The 25,244-nt window shown below is 46.4% G+C and overlaps 3 protein-coding genes and 2 long non-coding RNA genes across 19 annotated transcripts in view; 2 read left to right on the top strand and 3 right to left on the bottom strand.

Moving 5' to 3' along the window:
* KLHDC3 (kelch domain containing 3) overlaps window positions 1-5,709 on the bottom strand; it is a gene marked incomplete at its 3' end in the record, with an annotated part of 43,514 nt that extends 37,805 nt beyond the window's left edge. The window contains exons 1-2 of one of the 7 annotated variants that reach the window (XM_083433126.1): window positions 5,540-5,634; window positions 3,666-3,767 (exon numbers count right to left, since the gene is read on the bottom strand). Of the gene's footprint in view, window positions 1-3,665; window positions 3,768-4,978; window positions 5,036-5,118; window positions 5,285-5,539 lie in introns of those variants that run through there. The other 6 variants (XM_083433125.1, XM_083433127.1, XM_083433128.1 and 3 more) reach the window with 6 other exon arrangements.
* Window positions 5,710-6,978: 1,269 nt separating this feature from the next.
* Window positions 6,979-12,360, top strand: MEA1 (male-enhanced antigen 1). 5 transcript variants are annotated; one of them, XM_083433215.1, is made up of 5 exons: window positions 6,980-7,164; window positions 7,693-7,731; window positions 8,872-9,152; window positions 9,275-9,371; window positions 11,664-12,360. In XM_083433215.1, exons 3-5 carry the CDS (start codon window positions 8,883-8,885, stop codon window positions 11,825-11,827), a joined length of 531 nt encoding a protein of 176 aa, XP_083289341.1. In that variant the 5' UTR covers window positions 6,980-7,164; window positions 7,693-7,731; window positions 8,872-8,882; the 3' UTR covers window positions 11,828-12,360. The 5 variants fall into 5 exon arrangements, with proteins under 5 accessions (XP_083289343.1, XP_083289341.1, XP_083289339.1 ...); XM_083433213.1 differs by having other exon boundaries at window positions 6,983-7,158; XM_083433216.1 differs by having other exon boundaries at window positions 7,137-7,519.
* Window positions 9,537-11,657, bottom strand: LOC310674226. The gene is made up of 2 exons (XR_014509451.1): window positions 11,290-11,657; window positions 9,537-10,931 (listed from the first exon to the last, which is right to left on the bottom strand). It is a non-coding gene; the product is annotated as an uncharacterized lncRNA (long non-coding RNA).
* PPP2R5D (protein phosphatase 2 regulatory subunit B'delta) overlaps window positions 12,241-25,244 on the bottom strand; it is a 55,778-nt gene continuing 42,774 nt past the window's right edge. For 3 of the 5 annotated variants that reach the window (XM_083433058.1, XM_083433055.1, XM_083433056.1), the window contains exons 14-16: window positions 22,432-22,504; window positions 19,473-19,589; window positions 12,241-16,541 (exon numbers count right to left, since the gene is read on the bottom strand). In XM_083433058.1, coding sequence (XP_083289184.1) covers window positions 16,404-16,541; window positions 19,473-19,589; window positions 22,432-22,504 — 328 coding nt within the window. In that variant the 3' untranslated portion in view covers window positions 12,241-16,403. The remainder of the gene's footprint in view (window positions 16,542-19,472; window positions 19,590-22,431; window positions 22,505-25,244) is intronic. The other 2 variants (XM_083433059.1, XM_083433057.1) reach the window with 1 other exon arrangement.
* On the top strand, window positions 19,596-21,567 carry LOC310674264. The gene is made up of 2 exons (XR_014509493.1): window positions 19,596-20,340; window positions 21,139-21,567. It is a non-coding gene; the product is annotated as an uncharacterized lncRNA (long non-coding RNA).

Below are 25,244 nucleotides of genomic sequence, written 5' to 3'. Positions count from 1 at the left end.
AGAGACCCAATTTGACAGTCATTTGATTCCTCAAGGAAAGATCCCAGGAATCTTAGAGGGATGTGCGCTAGATGCACGTCTCCAGGAGAAACTTGCTATAAACAGAAGTCATGAAGCAAGCCAGAAATTCCATAAACACCATCAGTCATCTGAACAGCAGAGAGAAGAAACTGCTACAGTATATTCAAACAGAAGGGCAGCTCTTGTTTGCCAATGACAGAAGCACCTGTTCAATCTCAACGCACCCTTTACCTTTTCAACTTGCTCCCACCCCATCTCTACCACAATGATCTTGCAACATAGAAAAAATCAACCAGGTTATAGGGTTGCATAGACTTCAAGCTATAACCTGAGTAAGGGGGAGCCACAGGAAAGGTTCAGACTCCAGGCATAGAAGGGTGTGGACAAAAAACCAAAGCCTGAGTATTTTGGACTTCTCTAATGCGGGGGGCGGGGGGAATGAACTGTGGCCCTCCAGCTGTTGGACTTCCAACAATCAGCCCCAGCCACCATGGACAATGGTAATAGATTATGGGAGGTGGAATCTAGCAACATCTGGAAGGCCAGAGGTTCTTCACTCCTGCTCTAAAGAGACTTTCCATGAAAATTGTCTATGGAAATTCTGTTCTAGTTATCCTGGAAGAAACACATTAACTATAACAGAGACTAAAAAAACCTTTATATCACAATGTAATGAATTTATTTTTATCTAGCTAACTAGCTTAGAACAATATGCCTTGAGGTGATAATGGATTGGATGATTGCCAGTTAACTGAGGGTGAATCCTGATAAAAAACAGGCACTGCTAGTAGGTGGTATTTGTGATGTTCTCAGATTTGCTCTGGAAGATTGGGGGGGGGACCCCCAAAACAGACTTAGGGAGTGTGCAGGGAAAGGAGGAGAATGTTCTCCTTAGTGTTAAGCTGAATACAACCCTAAGTTTCAGTCCACACTATTTGCCTATACTGCACACATTTCAGAAGTAGCTCTCACCCAACTTTATGCAAAAGAGAACTACAACAATTTCCTTAAGGAGCTTGTTTTACAAATTCAGTTCCCTGTCTGCATCTTTCCAAAAATTTCTTTTTCCATTTTACTGCAGCTAACTCCTGCATATGCACACATGAAAAACGATAGAACAGCATAGAAATTATTTAACAAATCAATATTCTTACAATATGCTTCGTATATGATTTGTGTTACATGTAGAAGTGACAAATTCTGATTGGCAGGGGCGACTGCCTGCCATGTCTACAAGGGGCAGAATAAAGGTGTGCATTTATCACATAACAAGTGTACAATACTGTATCCCCAAAACCTTTTAATGCAGATAATAGCTAATAACCTATACAAAAGTAGAAAATTAAAATAGTCTTGTTTGGCTGAAAGCTCAACAGCTGACATATCAAAACAAACATATGATACAGGAACATGTGATTTTATAGAGTGCTTCAAAAATAGTGAGAAAGACATCTTAGAATCCATTCTGACAGCGATAACAACTTCAGGATAAATAAATAAGGGCTTACCAAACAACCTAAACGAGGGAATATGCACCTTGTAAAGCTACTTCATTTGCACAGTCTTGGAAAGGGCAAGCAAACCAACACTTTGCCTTCTAGCTTAAACAAGACACACAGCTGCACCTTCTGAGATTAGACAACTGCTCAAAAAGTGAAGTCAGCCTAAATACCCAGAACTACCATAACCATTTTAAAATCAAGCTATAGACAAAATGATGACAGACCCAAATTAGTGATGCCGTTCTTAGTGAAGCAGAATGACTCTGCAGTCAAAATATAAAGACCAATATATTTGAAACCTAGCTGCATGCCTACTTCAATGAAAACAGCACTAATATTGTCAATGTTTTAGTTACCATCAAAGTTACATTATTACATATTTGGACTGAAGCAGCTGCAACTTCTACAGGATACAGAAACTCTGAACAAAGCTCTAAATGTGAAATCACGGATCCTTTGTATGGTAATTTTAACTTGGAAAAAAGAAAATGTGAACACTTCTAACTTTTCCAAAAGTATGTGGGTCTGGCTTGTCATTAAGGATACATTATTTTCATTTGCCTATAATTACAGCACTCAAATGTGATTCCTTAAAGCACTCTGGTGGTTAATGTCAAAAGGTGGGTTTTTTCCTTCCATCAAAAACCGATCACATAAATTCACTGTAGCGCTGCAAAGTATGAACAACCAGATACTAATGTGCTTTAATCAACATCTACGCTAAATAGAAACAAACTAAATACAGCAAACTGACACAGCATGAAATTAAAGTGAATTCTAAGTTGCAGTGCAGAAAAAGTCTTAATGGTGCTACTGAACTCAAGAGCTAAATTGGGTTTAGTTATTAAAATCTTTAATTACTTCCATTACTTCAATGTTGCACATTCTCTTTTTCATAAAAAGGATCAAAGTACTCCCCCCACTATGCCTTTAGCTACTCAATGGAGTGCCTGCCCTGTGGAACACCCTTCCATCAGATGTCAAGGAGATAAGTAACTATACAACTTTTAGAAGACATCTGAAGGCAGCCCTGTATAAGGAAGTTTTTAATGTTTGATGCTTTAGCATGCCACCCATCTGGGGCATTATTATGTCACCCACCTGGAACAACTCAGTCATACGGGCAGGGTACAAATAATAAATTATTGAGCTTGGCAGGGTGGTTAAAGTATGTGATGTGTAACTAATACATGCTAAAATCCTGATCTCATATCTTTTTTCTCCTAAGTTACTGAGCAACTTGTTTCAAATTGTGGCTAGGACCACAGCCTAAGTGATTTTGAGTACAGTAATACCTCATGTTACGTTTGCTTCATGTTACGTTTTTTCAGGTTGCGTCCCATGGTGACCCGGAAGTACCGGAAAGGGTTATTTCCGGATTTTGCCTCTTGCGCATGCGCATAAGTGCCAAATTGCGCCACGCACCTGCGGCGCTTCAGGTTGCGGGCTTTTCATGTTACGAACGGGCCTCCAGAACGGATCCTATTCACAACCAGAGGTACCACCGTATGTGCTTCTCAGCTATCAGCCAAAAGGGCATAAGCACATTGGTATAACATATCCATGTTAGCATGAGTATGCACCATGCTAAGTCGCACTGGGAGTAGAAGCAACCAGGAAAAGCTAAGGTGAGTAGTAGATGACTAGTTTTATGTACATATGTGGCACATGAGGCTTGTTTACAAAGGGATGAACAGGTTTAAAAGACCCAGGAACCATTGTTTTTGAGTTGCGTGCAAGACTAAAATTTGAGTTTATTATGGATAAGCTATTATAAGAAAAAGTATCACACCCAGACAACAGGATCTTGCTTATCTGGAAGATTTGAAAAGTAATCTGGCCTCAACTGGAAACAAACAGAATTGATTCACACATGCTTGTTTACCACTTAGTTTTTCTAAACTTTATAACAAGCCACTGTGTGCAACAATTCTGTTGTTTTGATGTGATATGAAAGTCCTATTTGAGGGGCTGTATCTGTGGTGGTCAATTCACACATCCAATGTATACTTGAAGCTGCAGTCACCAAATGATGAACATGCATGCTTAAGCAAGTCTGTGGCTTCCAGGGATACAGACAATAAGAAAGCCTGTAACATGCCGGCCCTTGAATTTCAGTTGCCATCCCCAGGATTTGCTGACCTGAATTTTGTCCTGCTCAATGTACAATGTATCTGGATGCTTTGGACATGACAGGTGGAATATTTTCTCCATTCTTCTGAGAATGTTGATGGTAGTTCTAATCTACATTAGAATTAAGAGTTATTCCAGTGTTTCTTGGGAATAAAGAAGAAAACAATGGGGTTCTTAAATATATAAAAGTACCAAGAGTTGTGTTAAATGTAGCAGAAAGAGGAAAAAACCCACATTTTCAGCACATATCAGTAGGTGAAATGGAGGTTCCAGTCTGACCCATGGTGCCAGAAGTATTCCAGATTAAGCCTTTGGTTTAAGCCTTTATTTTCAACTAAGTACAGCAACAGCATTTTACTACATTCATCCTTCCATGCCCCACTTTCTCTTGTTTTAACCATTATCTGTTCTGTACTGTTCTATATTGGGGACACCGTCAATTTTGCCCATGCATCTCAGTTCCATGTACACTGATGGTGCTGCATTATACAATGGTAATAATAACACAGAAGAACACCCCAACGAGAAAAGGAAAAAGCAGAAAACCAAACTCCATAAAACTTTAGGGATAAAAGGCATTTATTATATGATTTTTCTCATACACCATCCTAATGAACACTCATACAATCCCCACCTCCCCAAAACAGAACTAGCACCCCAGTGCAGAAAAACCACATGCCTAGAAAATACCGCAAAATGCAACCTTACACACTGTCCAGGGAAGGAAAGGGTTGCCCTGTTTTAAAACTGCCACGGGCATTTATTTGGGAACGCTGGCACTACCCTTGGGCAGGGTGCGTTAAACGTCACCCTTGGGCAGATCCATTTTTCTTGGAGGGGGAGGGGCAGCAAACGCCAAACCGTTTAAAAGCTATTGTCGTATTTTGACCGCCGGGGCGGGGGAGGGGGGGTGCAGAGGAAGGAGGACAGGCCTTCTGCAGGATCTTCTGCCTCATGCGCCAAAACAACTTGGCATGGCTTGAGGACTTTGCACTCTTGACACCGAGGGACGCGAGGGGGGGAGAAGCGCGCGCGCGCGTGCGTACGTTAGGGGCGGCGGTGTATGAAATCTGCTGCCCCGCCTCAGGCAGCAAAACGACTCGGGTCGGCCCTGGCAGACACATTGACCCCCGACAGAATAAACAAATGCACCAAGCTCCTCTTAAGCCCCTGGGCTCCGCAGCGCTCACAATGCGAGCCTAGCCTGTCACGCCCCTCAGCCGCGTCTCTCTCTATATATTTTCTCTTTCCCTGCAGGGACTTCTCCCCGGCCCCCATAACCGACGAGTCCCTCATAACAACCCGCGTGCCCCATCCCCAACCTTGACAGACGCATCCCGGCTCTCGGATCCCGGCCGCCCCAACGGTCAGCGCCGCCAACGCCGCGCGCCCGCGGCAGAACCGCCCCCCGGCCCTCCTCCACAGGGGCTCCCTCCACGCCCCGGCGCCTCAGCTGCATTACCTGCCCCCCACGGGCGGGGAGAGGGATGCGGGGCCGGCCCGCGGCCCCGAAGGGTCGCGCGAACCCGGCGCTCGTTAACGGCCCAGCCAAGCCCCGAGCTTTCTCCTCAGGCGCCTCAGCCGCTCCTTCCCTCCCTCCCTCCCACAGGCCCAGCTTCGGCGCACAACGGCTGAGGATGACGCACCACGCCCACCGAGGGGAGTCTGGGAAATGTAGTCTTGGGAGGGCCCGCAGATATAGCGAAATATAGTGTTCTTCTGCACCCCGTCACCCTGGACCCCAGCACGCCGGTTTCAAAAAAAATGGCCACGAAGTGGGGACGGGCAGCGTCTTCACATACCCACGCCTGCAAAGGGGGTTTTAAGAAGCCCCTTGGCGCTGTAGCTCTTTCCACCACAGCTTCGCGCTGGATGAGAGTTACCTTATTTACATAACGGGTCCAGATCACTTGATACGGATTTAGTAAAGCGATTCTGTGCACACGCGGCGGGTGCAGGTAATTTTGGACTCTGGACTAGGTTGGTAGGTGGGTGGTGCGTGCTGCAGAAGCCAGGCTCCAGAAATAAGCCCGGAGGGAGAAAAGGAACCTGGGAGAACTGGCAGAGAAAGAAGATTTAACTACGGCTGCGTATGCACCATTTAAAGCACACTCCCCGCCCCCCAGAAGAACCCTGGGAACTGTAGTTAAAGGTGCTGGGAATTGTAGCTCTTTGGGGGGTAACTGTAGTTATTTATTTCAAGTATTTACGGTATATCCCCGTCTTTCAGGATACAAACCCTTCCAACGTGTCTTACAGGCAACATTGAATTACATTTTAACAAAACAACTCACAATAAACACCAGTAGGTAGGAATTCACCGGGATCCTTCCTATAGTAGGGCACTTGGTGGTCGGGTTGCAACCTTTGGTCGGGCAAAATATGGGACAGGTCAAGCAAAATATGGGGGAAGTCCCATATTTTTTTTCCTTGAAGAAAGGAACAATCCCTTATGATAAAGGACAGGTGGCAACCTTACTTGGTGACTTTATGCCTATATGGTATGCAGTGCCATTGAACACATACCCCTTACATCTTCTACCCTGACCTTCAAATTTCCGCATATAAAAATAGGAACAATGTTCCTGTACCCCTCCCACAGAGGATGATCAGCAGCTCCGTCCCTCGCTCTATTATTATTATTATTATTATTATTAATATTTGCATTTGCATTTGTTAGGCGTTTTATCTTGCCCAAGGCAACTCAGAGCGACTTGCAACCCAAAAAATCTAGCCAGCTTGCATTGCATGAAGTGCAATAATAAAAGGTATGTCACAAAACTGGTGAGCGAATTCCTTGCCCGGGGTATCCGTGCGGGTGGGAGCGCCTTTAAGATACAACCTTTAACCTCAAAAGAGATTTGACTTCTAGAGCCCCAGAGGTTGCTGGAAGTCGGGCAGTTCTACTGCACGTGCATGCGCTGCTGGAAAGGCATTTCCGTAATTCTCCACGGTGCAAAAGAGAAACATCTTTCTTTCTTTTTTGCCACCAGCAGCAGCAGCAGCAACAAAAAGCCTCCGCGTGGTGATAAAAAGATATAAAAGCTGGCCTGGTGACGAAGAAGTAGTTTGGACATACGGTTTTACCGAACTGCTAACTTATATGCATTTGGGGTGCCCATCACCGTAACTTGAGACCCGGCCCCGCAATCCCGATTCCCAGCGAGTGCCTTTTGTTGCACGAGCCTTATGCTTTCCCGAAGCGCAAGGCGGCAGCTATTGGCCAGTCCTTCCAACGTGCTTTGTGACCGTATCAAACACAGCCGCTCGTCGACTTCAGAACTGGCAGGGGCCAACGGAGAGGCGAGGGCTGGGGCGGGCGGGGGGGGGAGAGACCTGAATACCTCGCCCAAGATGGGGAGCAGGTTGCCATAGTTACGGCTCCTCCCGCCGCGCACGGGTATGACGTCATTCCCAGTGGCCCTGTGCGCCTTGTCCTTTCCGGAGGCTGAGCGGCTGGCTGAGATCGGCCTCCGATCGGGAAGGCGGAACTCCCTTCTGGGTGAAGGCAGGGGGTCTTCTTGTTGCTCTGGGTGGCGGGCACAGCTGTGGTTTGCTGGGCGTCAGGCAGCGATGGAGGGCAATAGGCGAAACGGCGAGAGCAGGCGGTGTTGGAAATGGAGGTCTTTGTGGTGGGGGCGAGGACAACAAGGCTCAGCATTTATAGGGCGTTTCGAAGGGTCCATAACGACGGGCGCATATGGAAACCCTTCTGAAACCCGGAAAGACACGTTTTTGTCCATCCTTCCGGTGGGGTGGGTAGGGGGGGGCCTGAACCTGGGCTGCCTAAGGCTAGTTTGTTTATTTTCCAGAGGGGTAGCCATGTTACTCTGTAGCAGCAAAAGCGAAAAGGCATCTTGAAGGCAACTTTACGGAGGTGCGAGTCAGAACCACCTCAAAGGGAAGGGGGAGCCAGGATTGTTGCCGATTCTGTGAATAGTCACCATGCTTTTATATTGCATGTGTCTAAGCTTGACGTGATAGAACACTTGTTTTAATACAGTAATTGTAAGTTATTTTATTATTATTATTTTAGAAATACTTTGGAGAACTGAGTTGCTGTTAGGGGTTCTAGGTGAGTTTGGTCTAAACTGCATTGTCTTAAAGTGCTTTCTTAAAGTCTCTTCTATGGGAGTGGCAGTCACCGGGTTATATAGAAGATAATGGAGTGGGCCTAAACCTAACTCTTTGTTTCCTAACCCACATCACAGCTTATTAATTTGTCCCATAGAAGGCAATATGAGATACTGAATAGCTACCTCTAGTTAAAGAAACCTGGCCCTAAACTGATGTGGGTGAGAGGCAAATGGGATATAGGACTTGGAAGCTAATTTACCGTGAAGAAGTGTCCTTGTTTAGGGGAAGGATGGGGAACCCACAGCCCTCCCAGTGTTGTTGAACTACCAACTTCCATAATCTCTGACCATTGGTCATGCTGGGGCTGATATGAGTGGGACTGCCAACATCTGGAGGGCCGCAGGTTTTCCATCTCTGGCTTAGGGAAACAGTGACATATGCAGGTTTGACGTTGGCCATGGCTACTGAGCTAACTAGAATTGAGCCACATAAAAACACTCAACACTTTCCTGTGTATTGCAGGAAAAACTAAAGCAGTGATGATAAAGTTGTATTTCTGGGAAGCTCCTGATAAGCTTCCATAGAATCCTGGTGTTCCCTGAAAGGCAGCCTGAAACCCATCACATTACATAGCTCAGCTGGTTAGAGCATGGTGCTGATAACACCAATGTTGCAGGTTCAAGCTCCATATGGGACAGCTGCATATTCCTGCATTGCAATGGGGTTGGACTAGATGATCCTGAGGGTCCCAACTCTGATTCTGTGGCATAATGCTTTAGTGCAGGCATAGGCAAACTCGGCCCTCCAGATGTTTTGCACCTACAATTCCCATCATCCCTGACCACCTGTCCTGCTAGCTAGGGATCATGGGAGTTGTAGGCCAAAAACATCTGGAGGGCCAAGTTTTCCTATGCCTGCTTTAGTGTACAGTATGTAATGTGAAATGTGATGATGGCTCTAAAGTTGACTATAATGGACTTTCTTAGGTAGGTCTGTTCTGCCTTAGAGTGCTTATTGCTCTTACCTTCCTGCAATCTCTTTGTAGGATATGCTTCTTTCTCAGTCATTTCTCAGACAAATATACAACTTTAAGCAATAGTATTGTTGCGGAGATTTAAGTTCCATGTTTTCCCTTCAGATCCTTAGTGCATGGCCTTGGAGCCAGTGGTTACACAGATCATGGGTCCAGAGAGGATCTGTCCCAATGAGCACGAAGAGCTGGGGCTGCAAGAGACACCTGATGGAACCCCTGAACCTGCTGGGGAGTGGAGTAGTGAAGAACCTGAAGAGGAGGAGGAAGATGGTAGTAATGGCTACTTGTACCAGCCACTGAATCAAGATCCAGATCAGGGACTAGCAGCAGCTGAAGAAACGGAACCTAGCACAGAGCCAACGCCCGATATCAATGAGCGACTTCAGGTACCACAGTTTTGTTTCAAGCATGTGTCCTGGGGTTCCTCAAGGTGGGGCCACAGATTCTTGCATGCGCATGCCTTTGTGCTATGCTTAATGCTTGTAATGGCTTTATGCACTGCATGCAGGCAATGAGACTGCATCTGCCTGACCCACCTGTGGACAGCGATGAGGAGGAGGGATCTGCAGCTCACAACTCTCGCAGCTCTATCCCTATGGATCCAGGTAACATAATACTGAAGCAGCTTTATTTATTTTAGTCTTTAGAGTCTCCAGAGAGAATTGCCAGCCTTAGAACTTGGTGTCTGTAAGTCCTGCCACATTCAGCCCATGTTCTATTTTCCCATTCTGCGTTTTTTAAGGCTTGTGATTATCTAGTTTATTCTCTAGATATTCTCTAGGTCTCTAATGTTCCATAACCTCTAAATCACATTTCTATCCTGCCATTCCTACATAGAATTGTAGAGTTGGAAATGATCCCAAAGGTCTTCTAGTCTAACCCCCTGCAATGCAGGAATCACAAATAAAGAATCCCTGACAGATGGCCACCTGACCTCTGCTTAAAAACTTCCATTGAAAGAGTCCACCACCTGCCAAGGTAGTTGGTTCCACTGTTGAACAGCTCTTACAGTCTTGAAGTTATTTCTGTATAGTTGGAATCTCCTTTCTTGTACCTTTAATCCATTGGCTCAGGTCCTACCTTCCAGAACAGCAGAAAACAAGCATGCTCCCTCCTCTGTGTGACAGCCCTTCAGATATCTGAAGATGGCTACTGTATCATATATCAGTCTTCGCTTTTCCAGGCTAAGCATACCCAACCCTTAACTCCTTCTTAAACTCTGGTGCCCAGAACTGGACACAGTACTCCCAAGTGGGATCTGACCAAGGCACAATATAGTGGTCCTGTTACTTCCCTTGATCTGGACACTATACTTCTGTTGATGCAGCCTAGAATAGTGTTCACTTTTTTAGCTGCTGCATCACGCTGTTGACTCACAGTAAGCTTGTGATCTACTAAGACCCCTAGATCCTTTTCACATGCTCTGCTGTGTCAAGCCAGGTGCCACAGATCCTGTATTTGCACATCTGATTATTCCTAAGTGTAGAACCTTACATACATCCATACTGAAATTCATTTTGCTAGTTCCTGTTGAACTGCTTGTTGTGATTTTTGGTCCTGTTCTCCAATCAGTTAAGATCCTCTTGAATCCCGGTTCTGTCTTCTGAGGCATTACATGCTCTTCTCAGTTTGGTGTCATGTACAGCTTTGATGAGCTTCTCCTCTATTCCTTCATCAAAGTCATTTATAAAGATGTTGAACAACACCAGGCCCGGGACAAAACCTTGCAGCGTACCACTTACCACTTTTTTCCAGGATGACAAGGAACCATTGGTGAGCACCCTCTGGCCTTGGTCAGCCAACCATCTACCAATCCACCTTACAATAGCATCATGTAGCCCACATAAAGTGCAAGGTAGCAGAGGGGTTATTTCACCTGTGTTCATGATCCCTTTTTATGATTAAGTTCTATATAAAGGCCACACATAACTACCCTCTCAACCTAATCTACTTTACAGGGCAACTGGATTTAAATCTGGCATCTCCTTGCTCAAGTCCAAACACACAGTGTCCTCCAGCTTTCATGGCATTTCTCTCTCCATTCTTGCCATTCAGTTTTAGCACTTGTCTGATACTAGTGCATAGCTGTCAACGCTTCCCTTTTTTAAAGGGAAATTCCCTTATTCCGAATAGGATTCCTCGCAAGAAAAGGGAAAAGTTGACAGCTATGTACAGTGGTGCCTTGCAAGACGAAAAGAATCCGTTCCGTGAGTCTCTTCGTCTAGCGGTTTTTTCGTCTTGCGAAGCAAGCCCATTAGCGGATTAGCGCTATTAGCGGTTTAGCGGCTATTAAAGGCTTAAGGGATTAGCGGATTAGCTGCTAAAAGGCTATTAGCAGCTTAGTAGCTTAGTGCCTTAGAAAAAGGGGGTGGGGAGCGGAAAAAAAACCCCAGGAATCGCAAGACATTTTCGTCTTGCGAAGCAAGCCCATAGAGAAATTCGTCCTGCGAAGCACCTCCAAAACGGAAAACCCTTTCGTCTAGCGGGTTTTCCGTCTTGCGAGGCATTTGTCTTGCGGGGCACCACTGTACTAGTGTCTTATTGGCTGCACAGTTTTGCCTGGTAACTCTGTTTGTGAGTTGGCTAATTGCTATGGTGGTCTCTCTTGTTCATAAGATTTGTGGGGCAGCAATCGTTTTTGGCTATCCAGTCCCTAGTTCAAGCTTACCATGGGCCCATAAATGCGTCCCTCACTCCCCCTCCCCAAGCAAATCTGAGCCTTCATCCTGGGTTGCTTGCTACCTTGGATGAGCTGCCCTTTATCTATTCACAGATTGAGTACTGCATGAATATGGAAATCCTTGGAAAGGAGTTGTGTTGAGTCTAGGGGGTGTGGTGTTGGCGGCTGATTTCCTTTTGTGCTGCCCCTCTCATTCCTCGGCTGTCTTTGACTCTAGAACACGTGGAGCTGGTGAAAAGGACTATGGCCGGAATCAAGCTCCCCACGCTTGGAATCCCTGCGTGGGCCAACGAAATCTCGGATGACCAGTGGCAGGATATGGTGCAGCGAACCCTGCAAGCCCGGCAGAGCCAGAGCAGCCCCAAGCCAGAATGGAAGTGAAGGCCGGCTCTTCTGCATCCTTGCCTCCAGCCGAAAAGAGCTAAACAGAAGTGCTGCACTTTAAACCATTGTCTCTGAACTGGTTGGGTTAGATATTTATCTTTCACCAGCATTGAAACTCTGTGTTCACCTTGTCGCATTGAAAATATGGCCTAATTCATAAGGGTTTTTTGTTTTGTAACGCCCAGTCATAGCTACTTGAGTGGTGGTGCTAGTGATATCAGGCTGTTTTCTTAAGCTTGGGGAGAGGGAGAAGTCTCTAGGAGAAATGACCATCTCATGAAATCGCCCTTCGACATGCATGATTCTAGCCCTGCTGTTTACTCTCTCCCCCACCAGCCCCCCACCCCCCCTTTTCCAAGTGACACATGGGCTAAAGAGCTAAACATGGCCATGAGGTGGAGTCCAGCGTGTCATCTTTTCAAGAGATCCATTTTATTTAGTTCTGTACATACAGGGACATCTGTACAAAATCCAACACTGTCATACTATGTAATACTCTACTGAAAATAAAGTACACCATATGTACATAATGAACTGTAAAGCAGCTTAATACTTGTGTCCAGAGAGTGAATGCATCACTTAAGTTTTGCTTGTACCCCCCCCACTCCCTTTGAGAAGGGGCTATGTAAGAAGTGAAAGAGGCAGCTCCAACCCTGTCCATGTAAAAAGTAGGGAAAGTATACAAGCAAAGTGGGAGAAACACAAGGGAATATTTTTTTTTTTAAAGTAGAGCTGGATTAAAGTGAATAGTGACCTGAAGCCGTGTGCTTGAGGTGCTCGTTTTGGCTGGAGGCGTTAGTTCTTTCGCCCCCTTTCTCACACAGCTTCTCCCATCCCCGTGAAGATACATAGGACACTGGAATGAATTGGCAGCAAACTAAACTTTAATGTTAGGTACCAAACACAAGTTCCCTGACCCCAAACAAAGATTAGACAGAGGCTATATTTACATCTAAGTCATACAGCACATGATGCTCAATTGCAGCCCTGCTCCACCATTGCAAAACTCCAGCAGGCAGAGAAGGGCTGTGTTGTGTATGGGGCTAGGTGGGGGGGATGTGCCCTATAGTTCTCGTCTGCAGAGCCCAGCCTTGGGTGGGGGTGGGGGGGCACAAATTGACTGAATTGCACTTTGCTTTAGAAGAGTTCCAAGTCAATATCGTCCCTCCAGCGGCTACACCTGAAGCCCAGTGGCCACTCAGTTCATTCTGGTTCCTATTCAATTCTACCACTGAAAAGACAGGCAAATATATTAAATCAAAACTCCCCCTTTCCTTTTGTGTCATGGTTTTCTGCTTCCCTCTTGCTGCTTCAGTTGGCACACGGCAAGAGGTTTAAACAGATCTCACTCAAAGAAGGGCTTTAGTGTTCAGAGAAACTGTTCACCAGTCAGCCAGAGCATCTTCAACGGGTATTGAAAATATTTTGGCAGCAGACAGTGGAGGAGCTATGATTGATTGATGGGCTGGATGTCAGATTACTAATAGCCTGTGCCTCACCTTCCTTTCCAAACTAATTGGCAAATTCAGAAAAGCAACAGTGCAGATCAGTTACCAGTACAGGAAAGTGGGTACCTTCAGTGAGATGCAGGTAGATCTATGAAACTGGGCTTTAGGGAACTTGGAACAAAATTAATCTAGGTACAGAAGAAATAGGGACAAACACAGCAGAAGTGAAGTAGGTGTGTAGATAATGCAATACAGCGTATGAAGATTTAAAGTGTGATGTAGACTGGAGAAAGAGGCTTGCAGTCTCAACCTCCCGCACCCCACGGTTGCCTCACTGCTTTCAATGGGATTTACTTCTGAGTGAGTGTACTTGGGACTTACAGCCTTAAATTAATTGTAGAAGACTGGAACCTAGAATCTGAGGTGGGGAAACGCAAGTCAGAATTCATAAAAGAGAAGGTTGACGTGGAATTGATTAGGAATGAGGGTCCTCCCCTTTTGTGACCTTGCATGATTCTGAAATTCAATCAGCAATCTGTAAACAATGGCAGCATATGAAGCTAATTCAAGTTTAATAAGGAGTTGGTCAGGAAACTACCTAGCTACCTCAAATGAGTTCAAGGCTTCAGGGCATATAGATCACATCGTAGAGTACTAAAGGAAGTCACTAGTTTACTTGCAGAAGCACTAATTGGAAAAAACCCTGGAGAATGGTTGTGAGGCATCACAGGACTGGAGACAAGCAACTGTTGCTCCACTTTGCAAAAAGAAATATATAGGAAATCATAGACTGGTCAGTCTGATTATGAGACTAGAACAAATTATGTATATATACAATTTTGATAGCAATTAGTTGAAGTCATAATGGATTTGTCAAGAATCTCAGACTTTTTTTGATCAGGTCGTTAGCTTGGAGTGTGGGAATGCTCTGGATGTAATTTATTACAGCTAAGCATTTGGCAAAGTCTTTTTAACATTTTTGTTGGTGAACTGGTTAAATATAGGCTAGATGAGAAGTAATAGTTCCATCTTACTCTACACTAGTCAGACCACATCTGGAGTAATGCGTCCAGTTCTGGGTGCCCCAACTTTGAGGGAGACCACTTAATGGTTTTTCTCTGCCTGTTGTAACGTGCTGTGCTTGATGCTGTATGGTTTTTACTTGTATTTTTATTGCTTCTTTTATTTCTCATACTGTACTACAATTTGAATTGTATGGAATTCTATGGAATTCAAATGGTATCTGTTCTTCAAACACATTTCCTGGACCACCAGTGGTCCATGGAACCCCTGATATAGACAACTGGATATAGCGGAGGCCAACAAACATGGTCAACTATAGAAAACAAGTCTCATAGGGGTACATTAAAGTAACAGGGGATGTTACACCTGCAGAAAAGAAGACTGAAGGTGGACATGCTAGCGCTTGAAATACCTGAAAAGCTATCACAAAGAAGGCAACCATTTGTCCTTTTCTGCCCCTAGAGGGGAGGGCAAGAGTAGCTCTTATGGCCTTAAAGTACAGGAGGATATATTTTGGAACCAATTACCTAGAGGCATGGAAGGCTGTAACTTTACAGGAACTCCACAAGGGGATGTTGGATGGCCACCTCTAGCACACTATAGCTCTGGATTGCTTGCACTGAGCAGGAGATTTGAGTCAGTGGCTCACAAGCTAAAACCTATAGTTTACGGGAAATGGGGCAATCCCCTCTGGCTACCACCCTAAAATGAGCCTTTGCTATCTCGTGCTCCGAGACTTTCCAAGATGAGGCCCATGGAACTAGAACGGCTGAAATGAGCTTGAGCACACTGAGGCTTAGTCCCCGTCCCCCCCGCAGCAAACAAAGTGCTGATCCCTATTAAGAAAACAGCAACAGGTGTTTCCTGGCTTGTGCAGTTAAGTCCCCTCCCGCCCTTGTTCCCAATATGAAAAATGCTTTGAAAGCTGTTTGTATGCTGTGAAGTTAGTCAGGAAGTAATTCGTCCAGCGTTCTCCCAAGCTTAGAAACCCAACAGTGGAGAAAGGGAGGTTGGCGCAAGTAGGAGAATCTGCTGGAAAGCATCAAATCTCGCTCCAGTTCTAGCTGAAACTGCAGAGAGGAAAGCCAACCAGTTCGTAAGGGAGGCTCTTGTGCGGTAAATGTATAGATCAATCATTAGTCTGTATTTGGGACGGACACTCCAAATGATCGAGCAGCAAAAAGCACAGGCCAGACCTAGAACTATGTAAGGCTGCCATTGTGCTGCAATTGGAGGGGGGGGGGGGAAAGAGTGCAAATAGAACAAATTCTAAATTTCCCTGACTTGCACTCCATTTGCATTCATGATCTCTTTCTTACACTGACACACACACACTGATTACATCCTTGCACAGAACCCAACAAAAAAGCCAGCGACCCTTATTCATATAGATCAGAACAAATCAAATCGGTACTCTCTAATTAGCCATTTATTCTGGGGTTGGGGAGCAAAATTATGTTCCTAAATCTAGCTTGGTCCCCAAGGAACAAGCCTGCCTTGATCCCTAGGAAGCAGACTGTAACGCGCAGCTCTGCCAGTTTCACATAATACGTTGCGTTCTTCAGACCATATCATTGTGCGGGGTGCAGATAAAAAAAGGGGGGATATAAACAATTGCTAGGGGGCTGTAGTGAATTATTACTGTAGCACCAGCCTTTGACCATCTGGTGCCTTCCAGATGTTCGGGACTTCCTGATGGGATTTGTGGTCCAGAACATCTGCAGGGCGACAGCTTGGGCTAAGGCTGCTGTAAGTTTGCGGCTGAACTCTCGATGCTTTGGTCCTGGGACTGGAGTAGATTGATGGGGGGGGGAGGGGGGAAACAGGAGGAGGAGCAGGGATGACCCTTGTGTGGAATGACCCCCTCACGGATGGGGCTAGGCTCCCTTTCACACGTGCACACAAAAAACAGCTTTGTAAAGAGGAGAAAAGCAGGAGGACGTGACAGTGTCGTGGGGGATATGAGGTACAATGTAAAATCAAATCTAACCTGAAAGGATGAGAATGGAGCGGAGGACAGGCACAGCTCACCATGTTCATTCCCTAGTTATACATTAGAACAAAGTGCATTTCTGTGTTCCCTCCAGGGGCTCCCTAGCCCGTCAGAGCGCCTCCTGGCTCGAGGTGAGGAATTCTTCCGCTCTCTTGTGCGCTTCCAGGGCCTTTATGGTGTAGACGTCCTGGGGGAGCTCTGATTTCCGACGCAGCAAAACCTTCTCCTTCTTTATGTCTTTCAGCATCTAGGCACAAGATCCCGCAAGAAGTTAGCAGAGGCTGCTTCTGGGAGCGGTGCAGCTCCTCCTGGCCTGGCCCTCCTCTCTGGGGGCTGGGTCTACTACCATCTTTGCCAACCGGGCAACCTCCGTCTCATTTGGACGACAACTTCCATCAGCCCCAGCCAGCCGGAGGGTGACAGGCTGGCAAAGCCCGGCCTACTTTGTAGACTTTACTGGAGGTCAGTGCCAAGGTGATCCTAGCCATGGAGTCAGCCCTAGGTTTTGTGTTCCCCCATGATGCTGCCTACTGAAGCACCTTCCGGGCCTAGCCTGAAATAAATAATAGACAAAGAAAAGAAAACCAGTGCAAAAATGCCTGTTTGACTTTCTAGGCCTTTCTATGTGACACATGGGCATAGCTGTCAACCTTCCCTTTTTTTGCGGGAAATTCCCTTATTTCAGTGCTATTTCCCACTGCTATCCCAGATTGTTAGATATCCCGTAGACTGTCCCCGGGACAGGTGAGGCTGCTGATCCCTTATTTTCAAATCTGAAAGTTGACAGCTATGCCCATGGGGCTCAAGCTGCACCTCTCACCAGCCCTGCTCTGACCCCTACTCTTAAGTGTTTTTGCCTGGAAGACGCGAGGACAGAGATGGGTATATGATCGGGTGTGGAAACTAGCCTGCTGTACGAAGGTGAAATTTGCATTCACTGCTCCGCCCAGTTTTGCCTCTAGCCCCGCCCACCGATGGCGTGTGGGCGCCAGGAGGCTGCCCAGAAGGGAATGTGGCAGTCTGGCTGAAAAGGGTTCCCCAAGCGGTGCTATGCAGCCTTTGCGCTTTCTTGCAAAGCATCACCCACCAAGCAATTCCAGCAATGCATGTCAAGCTCACATACCGCAGACAGCAGCAGTGCCACAGTCAGGAATGAGGAACTAACAAAACTGCACACAAAGCTGGCAAGTTAAGAAAGCGAGTCAAGGCACAGGCTACAGATCAACGGAGAGAGAGGGAGGGCGGGCAAATCATAAACAGATTTCAGCATGGAGAAGACAGTCTAGAAGACATCCTATTTTGCAGATGAGAGACACACACAGAGGCCGAGAAGCAAGCATAAAGGCTAACTGGTGAATCTGAGATTTCTTCATCAGGTAGAACTACAGCCTGCTGTTTCTTTATCTTTTCTGCTTAATAGGCCTGTCTCACAAAGTGGGAAGACGAAGGCTTGGAAATAAGCAATCCAGTGCTCCCACTCGCTATCGTATGAGCAAAGGCATTTAACCTGATTGTAAGCATGTTTACTTGGACAAAACGGGACTCTGTGCCTGGCATTTGCCATCATAATGCAGCTCTGCATATTGAGCTGTACTTTCTGCCCGGTTGCATTCCCTTCTAACAGCCACAGGGCTGGCAGGGGTGGGGTGGGCATGTTGGGCTGGCAATGGATGGGACTTCTGTAGTGTCCCAAAGGAGCACAGATGTGCAAGCTCTTCCCAATGCTTCCGTATGGGAATTTGCACGGGGAGCAAAGGTAAGCAGAATGGGAGCTGGGGGAACGAGGCTGATGTGGCTGGGGCGAGGATTACAGGGGAACTGGCAATCTTCAGGCGCAGAGCAAGTATGCCATGAGGGAAGCAGCAATCACTAATGGGAGGATCCTGGTGGACGCCCAATCATGGCGGCCCTGACCACATGGCCATGGCTGATCTGCAGTGCCCTGTGATTTTGTGTAGGCACCACTATCCCACATATTTCAAGGTGTGACACTGTGAGGAGGGATGATTATTCTGGCTGAAACAGAAAGCATGTGACTTGGCCAACGCAGCATGCCAAAGGATGGTCTAGCTGCTCCCTTCCTGTCTTCCCCTCTGCTCCGCTGAGTTTGTCAATAAATGCAAAAACGACTAAGCAAGTCTGTTTGGTTTTGTGCAACTGTGCAGTTCTCAATTTCTTTCTTTCTTTCTTTCTTTCTTTCTTTCTTTCTTTCTTTCTTTCTTTCAGAAAGGATACTGGAAACAAGCAAAATACACACTAGCGGGGCTTTGGGGTGGGGGGCATGAGCAGGAAATAACACTTGCATGGCAGACAGTTCTGGGGGCGTGGGATAGCCGCTTGCTGAGAAACGCAAGGTTTGGCTTGCACTTCAGAAGTGGTTTAATGAAGAAATGGTCGGATCCTTTGTGAACTAACACCATGCAAACATTTCCAGAGAGGCAGCCGTCTCGGGTCTCTTGTAGCATAAGCAATCGAGTCTTGTGGGACCTTAACAGACTTGCGACGTTCACTATGGCACAAGCTTTACTCATGCCCACTTCGTCAGCTGCATAAAGCGAAACCTTAGTTGGAAGGTATGTGTTGGGGAAACTGGCATGGTGGGATCGAAATGAGACAAAAAAAAAAATACAGTCTGTGACAATTAAGTGTTTAAATCTATATTAAACAAGCACAGCGTTTAGCAGGTTTGGTGTCAACTGCAGAGACAGGAACCTCTGGCAAGGAAACCACGACTCTTTCTTGGGACTGGCTCCCTGGCTCCTTACAAGGTGTTAGCTCAGCAATTGCCACAGACCTCCCACCACAAATCTGTTAAGTCTTTAAGGTACCACAAGACTCTGGCGATGGGTTTGACGTCATGCAAGTCCCAGCTGCCGCAAGCTGCAAGTGTGCAAAGGCCCTCCAATCTGGCCCTCAAATCTAAATGAGCCCAAGACAACTGAGAGCCAGGAATGAAGTCCCTGCCCAGCCTCCCTTCCACTGCCCTCTCTCACGGAGAAACAGCGGAAGGTAGCCTGAAGGCCTACAGCCTGCCTTGGGAGGTGGGTGGTGAGGTCTCTTATTAGGGAGAAGAGGCTGCTTGCTCGTGAGGAGTTCCGCTGGTCACCAAGAACCCCTTCTGCTTTTCACATTACGGAAAAGGACTCCTGACCCACTGGAGGATAGAGAGATGAGTCACCTGCACAGCCTCCGTTTCCATCGTTTTCTTCAGTAGCTGTATGTCCTCTGCAGTGGGGGTCTCCGTCTCCATGCAATAAACAGGAGGCAAGGGTGGGGGGGCGCAATACATGGGGTACTGCAAGAACACAGCACATAGAAAAATGGGAACGCAAGCTCAGCAACTCAAGTACTGAAACGCCGAATGTTTAAACACATATATATGTAGGTTAAGTGTGATAAAGCACTGGAGGAGAAAAATAAAACCCCTTTGCAGCTCACGCTCTCCCTTCTGTGAAAATGGCACAAGGAATTAGAAAAGGTTAAAACTTTTCTCCCGGTTCACTGCAGCTTTCATGCGGGATTTCTCCTCTCCCCCCCCCCCCTTTTCTGAATTTTGTTTTGTCAAAATGGCATTGGTGTCAAACTCCAATTAAGAGTGGATTATAAAATTCAGCATGTCCAAGGTACTGAGTGGTCTAAATGACCCCAAAGTGGCGAAAACATTTTAACATCAGCACAGCCGCTTTACATTAAGATAAGAGTTGCTAACCATTATTATTATTATTATTTGTTGTTCTTCCTATATTCAGGAAGCTTTGGCTTAAAGGGGGGAAGTGCAGAGGTGCATGAGGCCCTGCTGGAATTAATACTGAGGATTTACTACAGGTCCTAGATGCAAGGGAACAAAATGCATTCTACTGAGCGAGACAGCCAGCTCGGTACTGCCTGCACAGACTGGCGGCAGCTCTCCAGAGTTTCAAGCAAGAGATTCCTGGCAATGCAGAGGACTTGAACCCAGGACCTTCTGTGTGCAAAGCAGATGCTCTAACCACTGAGCGATGGAGAGCCCTTCCGCTATGGGGATCAGACCAATGCCATGATTCAGTGTTAGACAGCATCCTATTTTCCTACAAGTGCAGTGCTATAAAATAATCTTTCATTTAAAATTTCATGTTTTTAAAAAATGGGAGGGAAAAAAATGGGTGGATTCCACTACAAAGTCCTGCCAGCAGAAGCCCTCACTAGGACTTGTGCTTGTGCAACAGGGCCTTTTCCCTCTCCCCCCAACAAACTGGCTTGGTGGGGGATTGACAAGACCCCAAGAACAGTGCATCTGGAGGAGGGGAGGTTTGTTTCATCTGGAAGCTCAAATGCTTGTTCTGAGGGAATGCGTGACACTGAATTCCTCCCTAAGGCAGGACGTATCAATTTGGCTTCCCGACCTGATTTGTAAAGCATCACATTTTTTAAAACCACAGGGCTTTAAAACTGAGTAGCACACAGATGAGCACTGAGCACTTTGAATCTTTCCTAAATCACACTCCTTCTGACACAGACGGCTTATAAAGCAGTAGCCAGGAACCTGTGACCCCTCCAGATCTGGCGAGACTCTGGATCCCATCAGCCCCAGCCAACAATGTACAAGGATGACGAGAGGGGGAGTCCCACATTATCTGGAGGGCCACAGGTTCTCCCAGGGCCCTGCAACAGAGTATTTCCTGGCCTGGCCTCACTGATGGTGAGAAGAAAGAGCCCACTTTTATGTCACTTTAGTTTCAAGGGAGCCACTCACAGTTATAAGGAGCTTCTGCTGAGTAACATGCAAAAGGGCACAGAAGAGTATCTGCAGGCTGCGCTGTTCCCTAATTATGTTTTCTTGATGCTAACCACTTCTGTTTCCAAAGGTCACTGCTCCAGGGAAGGGCCGTAGCTCGGGGGCAGCGGACAAGTTTTCCGTGCAAAGGTCATTTACGTAATAAAAGATCCTTAGCTTGTTGGCTAAGATAACGGCAAAGGCTGTCACAGAATCCTCACAAGAACAGTCAACTGGGCTGGTGAGCAAAAGGGAAAGGGCCTTCTTGGTGGTGGCCTCAAAGTTGTGGAACTCCACTACTGTAGAACTACTGAAGGCCCCTTTTGGCATTATCTTTAAAATGTGACTCATCTGCCTTTCCGTAACAAAGTGCTTTTACACCGATTCCCAAGACTTGGTAATTCCTTACGTTTCTGGAATCTTATGTTTAGTTTTCAAAATGGGAATCAATTGCATCTGTGGGGGCTGTGTCCTAAAAGGCAGCATATAAATGCTATAAATAAACTAATGGTCCCAGGTTGAATTACTCGCCTTTGCAAGTAGGGGTGCAAAATGCTCTTGGCCTGAAACTCTGGAGAGCTACTTCCAGTCAGCCTAGACCAGGGGTCAACCTGGTCCCTAATGCCCACTAGTAGGCATTTCAGGATTCTAGGTGGGCGGTAGGGGGTTCTACGGCACAAGCTGAATCCTCCTTCCATTAAGAACAGGTGGGCAGTAAGGAAATTTTACCATCAAGAAAGATGCATTGGTGGGCGGTAGGTGTAAAAAGGTTGACTACCCCTGGCCTAGACAATACTGAGCTGGATGAGAGCTAGCTCAGTATAAGGTGGCTTCCCATGTTTGTTCCAAAGATATCAAAACTTACCAAGCTATGAAGCAGGCATTTAGTAACCATATTTGAAATGAGCAAACAGAGGTGACAGGAGCTGATTAACTACCTGGATGCTAATTTGCCAGGGAGAATTAAACTGTGTGTTTTAGCAAATACCTTGCGGAGACATATCTACCGTGCTCAACAAAGGAACCATTGGTCTTGTTATTTATAATCTCTTATCTTCTGCCTCTGACAAGAATTGCCATTTTACAGACAAGGAACTGAAGCCAACAGCAACTCGACCAGGGCCATGCAGAAATTTAAAACCACAGGTCCTAGTGCAGGGACAGCCAACCTGGTGCTCCCTTCAGATTTTGCTTGGCTCCGATTTCCATCGGCATGAGCAACAACCTCTGGAGGGACACAGGCTCCCTGTCCTAGGCATAGTTCAATGCTTATTCACTGGAGCAAACACATAGAGTTTATCGTTAATGTAACATGTTTGTGCTTTGGGTAACCTAAGAAAGTACACTACCAAAACCTATTTCCTCTGTTGCTAACAACTATTACCTGAGGATTTTGGCGGGCCAGCTCCTCAATCTTGTGCCACATCTCTTCTCGTTCCTTCAACCTGAACCGCCCTCTGAAGACGAAAAGGAATTTATTTTAGGGTGGGTGTTATTTTTTGATTTAGACATTTAACCTGCGCCCTCCCTCTAGAGCTCTGGTCAAGTTATGCTATTCTTCAAAACCCAATCAAATGCTCCACATTAAACAGATATATTAAGTAATTAACTGCCTTCCACACATATCAGTGTACAAAAAAAATTAAAATAACTAAGAAGTTAAAAACACAGCAAACAACAGCAGAGGAATGTGTGTGTGTGAATGCAAAGTAGACACCCATGGCAGAGACCCATTCATCCAGATGGGAAAGCCAATGGGACAAAAATGTCTTCAGTTGGTTTTGGAAACTGCAGACAGCCTGCCTGCTATATCTCAACAGGAATGCTATTCCACAAAAACAGGGGCAGCTCCACTGAAAGCTTTCCTCTTCTTCCGAGTTACTGTGGACTGGGCTTCCGTTATCTTTGGAACTTGCACGAAGCTTCCTGCAGGCTGCCTACCAAGAAGATTCAAATGTAAACACATCTACCCTGCTCTTTCCTTTTTAAAAAATTAAGATGGCTGAGGAATCGCCCAAGCCGCGCCTCAAAGAGACAAGTTCGTTCCCAGCTGATCCTTTCGCCTCAGATTACTGAGGGACCGCAGTCACACCTGATTTACCCCTATCTCCAAGCGTAAGAGTCCTCTTAGTTCATGCCCTTTTCATAAAGGAGGCATAAATCCCTAATCTGTGATCTTCCCCTCTTTCTTAATCTTATTTGTGGCACAACCCCAAGGAGCCCACCACTTCCCAAGGCTTTGTAGTACCTCATAGGTCAAGTACTCCTTTGCGCAGAACCGAGAGCTTTGCAGAACTGGGAATGCCAAGTACAGTTAAGCTCTTAAGTCTGGCAGTTTTACTGGGGGCAAAGAGTATCTAACAGGCTCAACCGTGTGCGTGTTCAACTTGCTCTGAAAAGCTTCTGCTTCCAAAAACTGGTTGCTGGGGATCACAAATGGGTCCTGTTTGCAGGCTTCCCGTAGGCCAGCGTGAGAACTGAAAGCTGGGCCAGATACATCACTGGTGTGATCTAGCAGGGCTCTCCTTGTGTCCTTACAATGGATATAAGTATTTAAGGTAGCCACATGACTCTTCCTTGGTTGCTTTTAGTTTAGAAGCCCTGTTGGGTTCAGTGGAGTTTATTCCCAAGAAAGCATACACAGGACTGCAGCTCAGCCTTCTCAATGGGGAGAGAGCACAATGGGATGGCATTCAGTGGTGGCTTTGCACTACAGTGGTACCTCAGGTTAAGAACTTAATTCATTCTGGAAGTCCGTTCTTAACCTGAAACTGTTCTTAACCTGAGGTACCACTTTAGCTAATGGGGCCTCCCGCTGCCGTCGCCACGCGATTTCTGTTCTCATCCTGAAGCAAAGTTCTTAACCTGAGGTACTATTTCTGGGTTAGCGGAGTCTGTAACCTGAAGCGTCTGTAACCCGAGGTACCACTGTATTGTATAGCGCTTCTGCAGCATAAGGCAGAGCACCCAATTTCTGCCAATCCTCCCTGCCCATTGACAGCCCTAAACACCTTCCAGAAAAGCTGCTACTGAGGGTTGTGGAACCTTGCAGAACTACAAGAGCCTATGGGGCAGAGGGACTGCAGGTGGTGGGGAACAGTGGCAACTGAGTGCCCTACCTTATGGGATTTCCACTAGCACAAGGCCACAGCTGGGTAGTTTAGCTAAGGTCCCTGCTGGGCTTAGGAAGCACAGTGTTATGGTAACCCCCGTTTCTTCAAGAAGATTAGACCCAGAAAGTATCTGCTCCGCCCAGTAACCAACAGGGTGTCTCTGGGCTCCATCTTATCGCCTGTGCTTTCGAACATCTTACACTGTGAGAAGTCACACGGCTGTGGTGTCCCCAGTATGTGGCTGACAGGCTCCTCTGTCTCTTGTTTGAATCCCTACTAATCCCAAGGAAGCCTGTGAAGTCTCAGACAGGTGTCTAGAGGTGGTTTAGAGGTGGCTGAGGGCAAGCAAGCCGAACGGAATCCAGATACGACAGAGGTATTGCGAGTGCGGAAAACAGCCAAAACTGGAAAGAGGTATACAACCACTCCTGGGTGGAATGGGGGTTTCCCTGAAGGATAAAGCTCACAGCTTGTAAGTTCTTTTGGACTACCTGTGGAAGCGCCGTCGGCAAGGCTACTGCAATGCATTCCATGTGGGGCAGCCTTTCAGAAACTTCAAGCGGCTCAGAATGAGGCCACTCGGATGTTGGTAAGGGCCAAGGGGGTCTGAATACGCAGCTCCAATATTGCATCAGTTGCTCTGGTCGCTGGTGAATGTATTTTGCTAGTGATATCCCATATGACCGCAACGGGGCCACGTTGTGGGTCAAGACCACCTGTATAAACCTGTTTGCGCTTTAAAATCAGCCCTGGGCCGACTGGTTAAGATCTAATAGGCTAGCAGGCATAATAAACAAGATGTTCTCTCAGTGGTCCGTCCCCCCTTTGAGGAATTCCTTTCTTCCTGATTTGCCTGTGGCTCTTAAAACTCCCATTTCTTTCAGGTAGCTTTTTCTTAAATGTTCTTTAGGTGTTGCTCATCTACCATCTTTTTCAAGGTGCTTTATGTGGACACCTGTGCTGTACCCCCCGTGGAAGCTGCTTGTGCCATAGCTTCCATAGACCACACCTGGCAAAAAGCTCAAAAAAGGCACCAGCTCACGTCTGGTCAGCTGCAAACCAGGTTTTAATCCAGAAACACTGA

Source organism: Podarcis tiliguerta (assembly GCF_965153285.1).
Source record: "Podarcis tiliguerta genome assembly, chromosome: 3".
Classification (NCBI taxonomy): Eukaryota; Metazoa; Chordata; class Lepidosauria; order Squamata; family Lacertidae; genus Podarcis; species Podarcis tiliguerta.
This window is presented reverse-complemented; position numbering and strand designations above follow the sequence as displayed.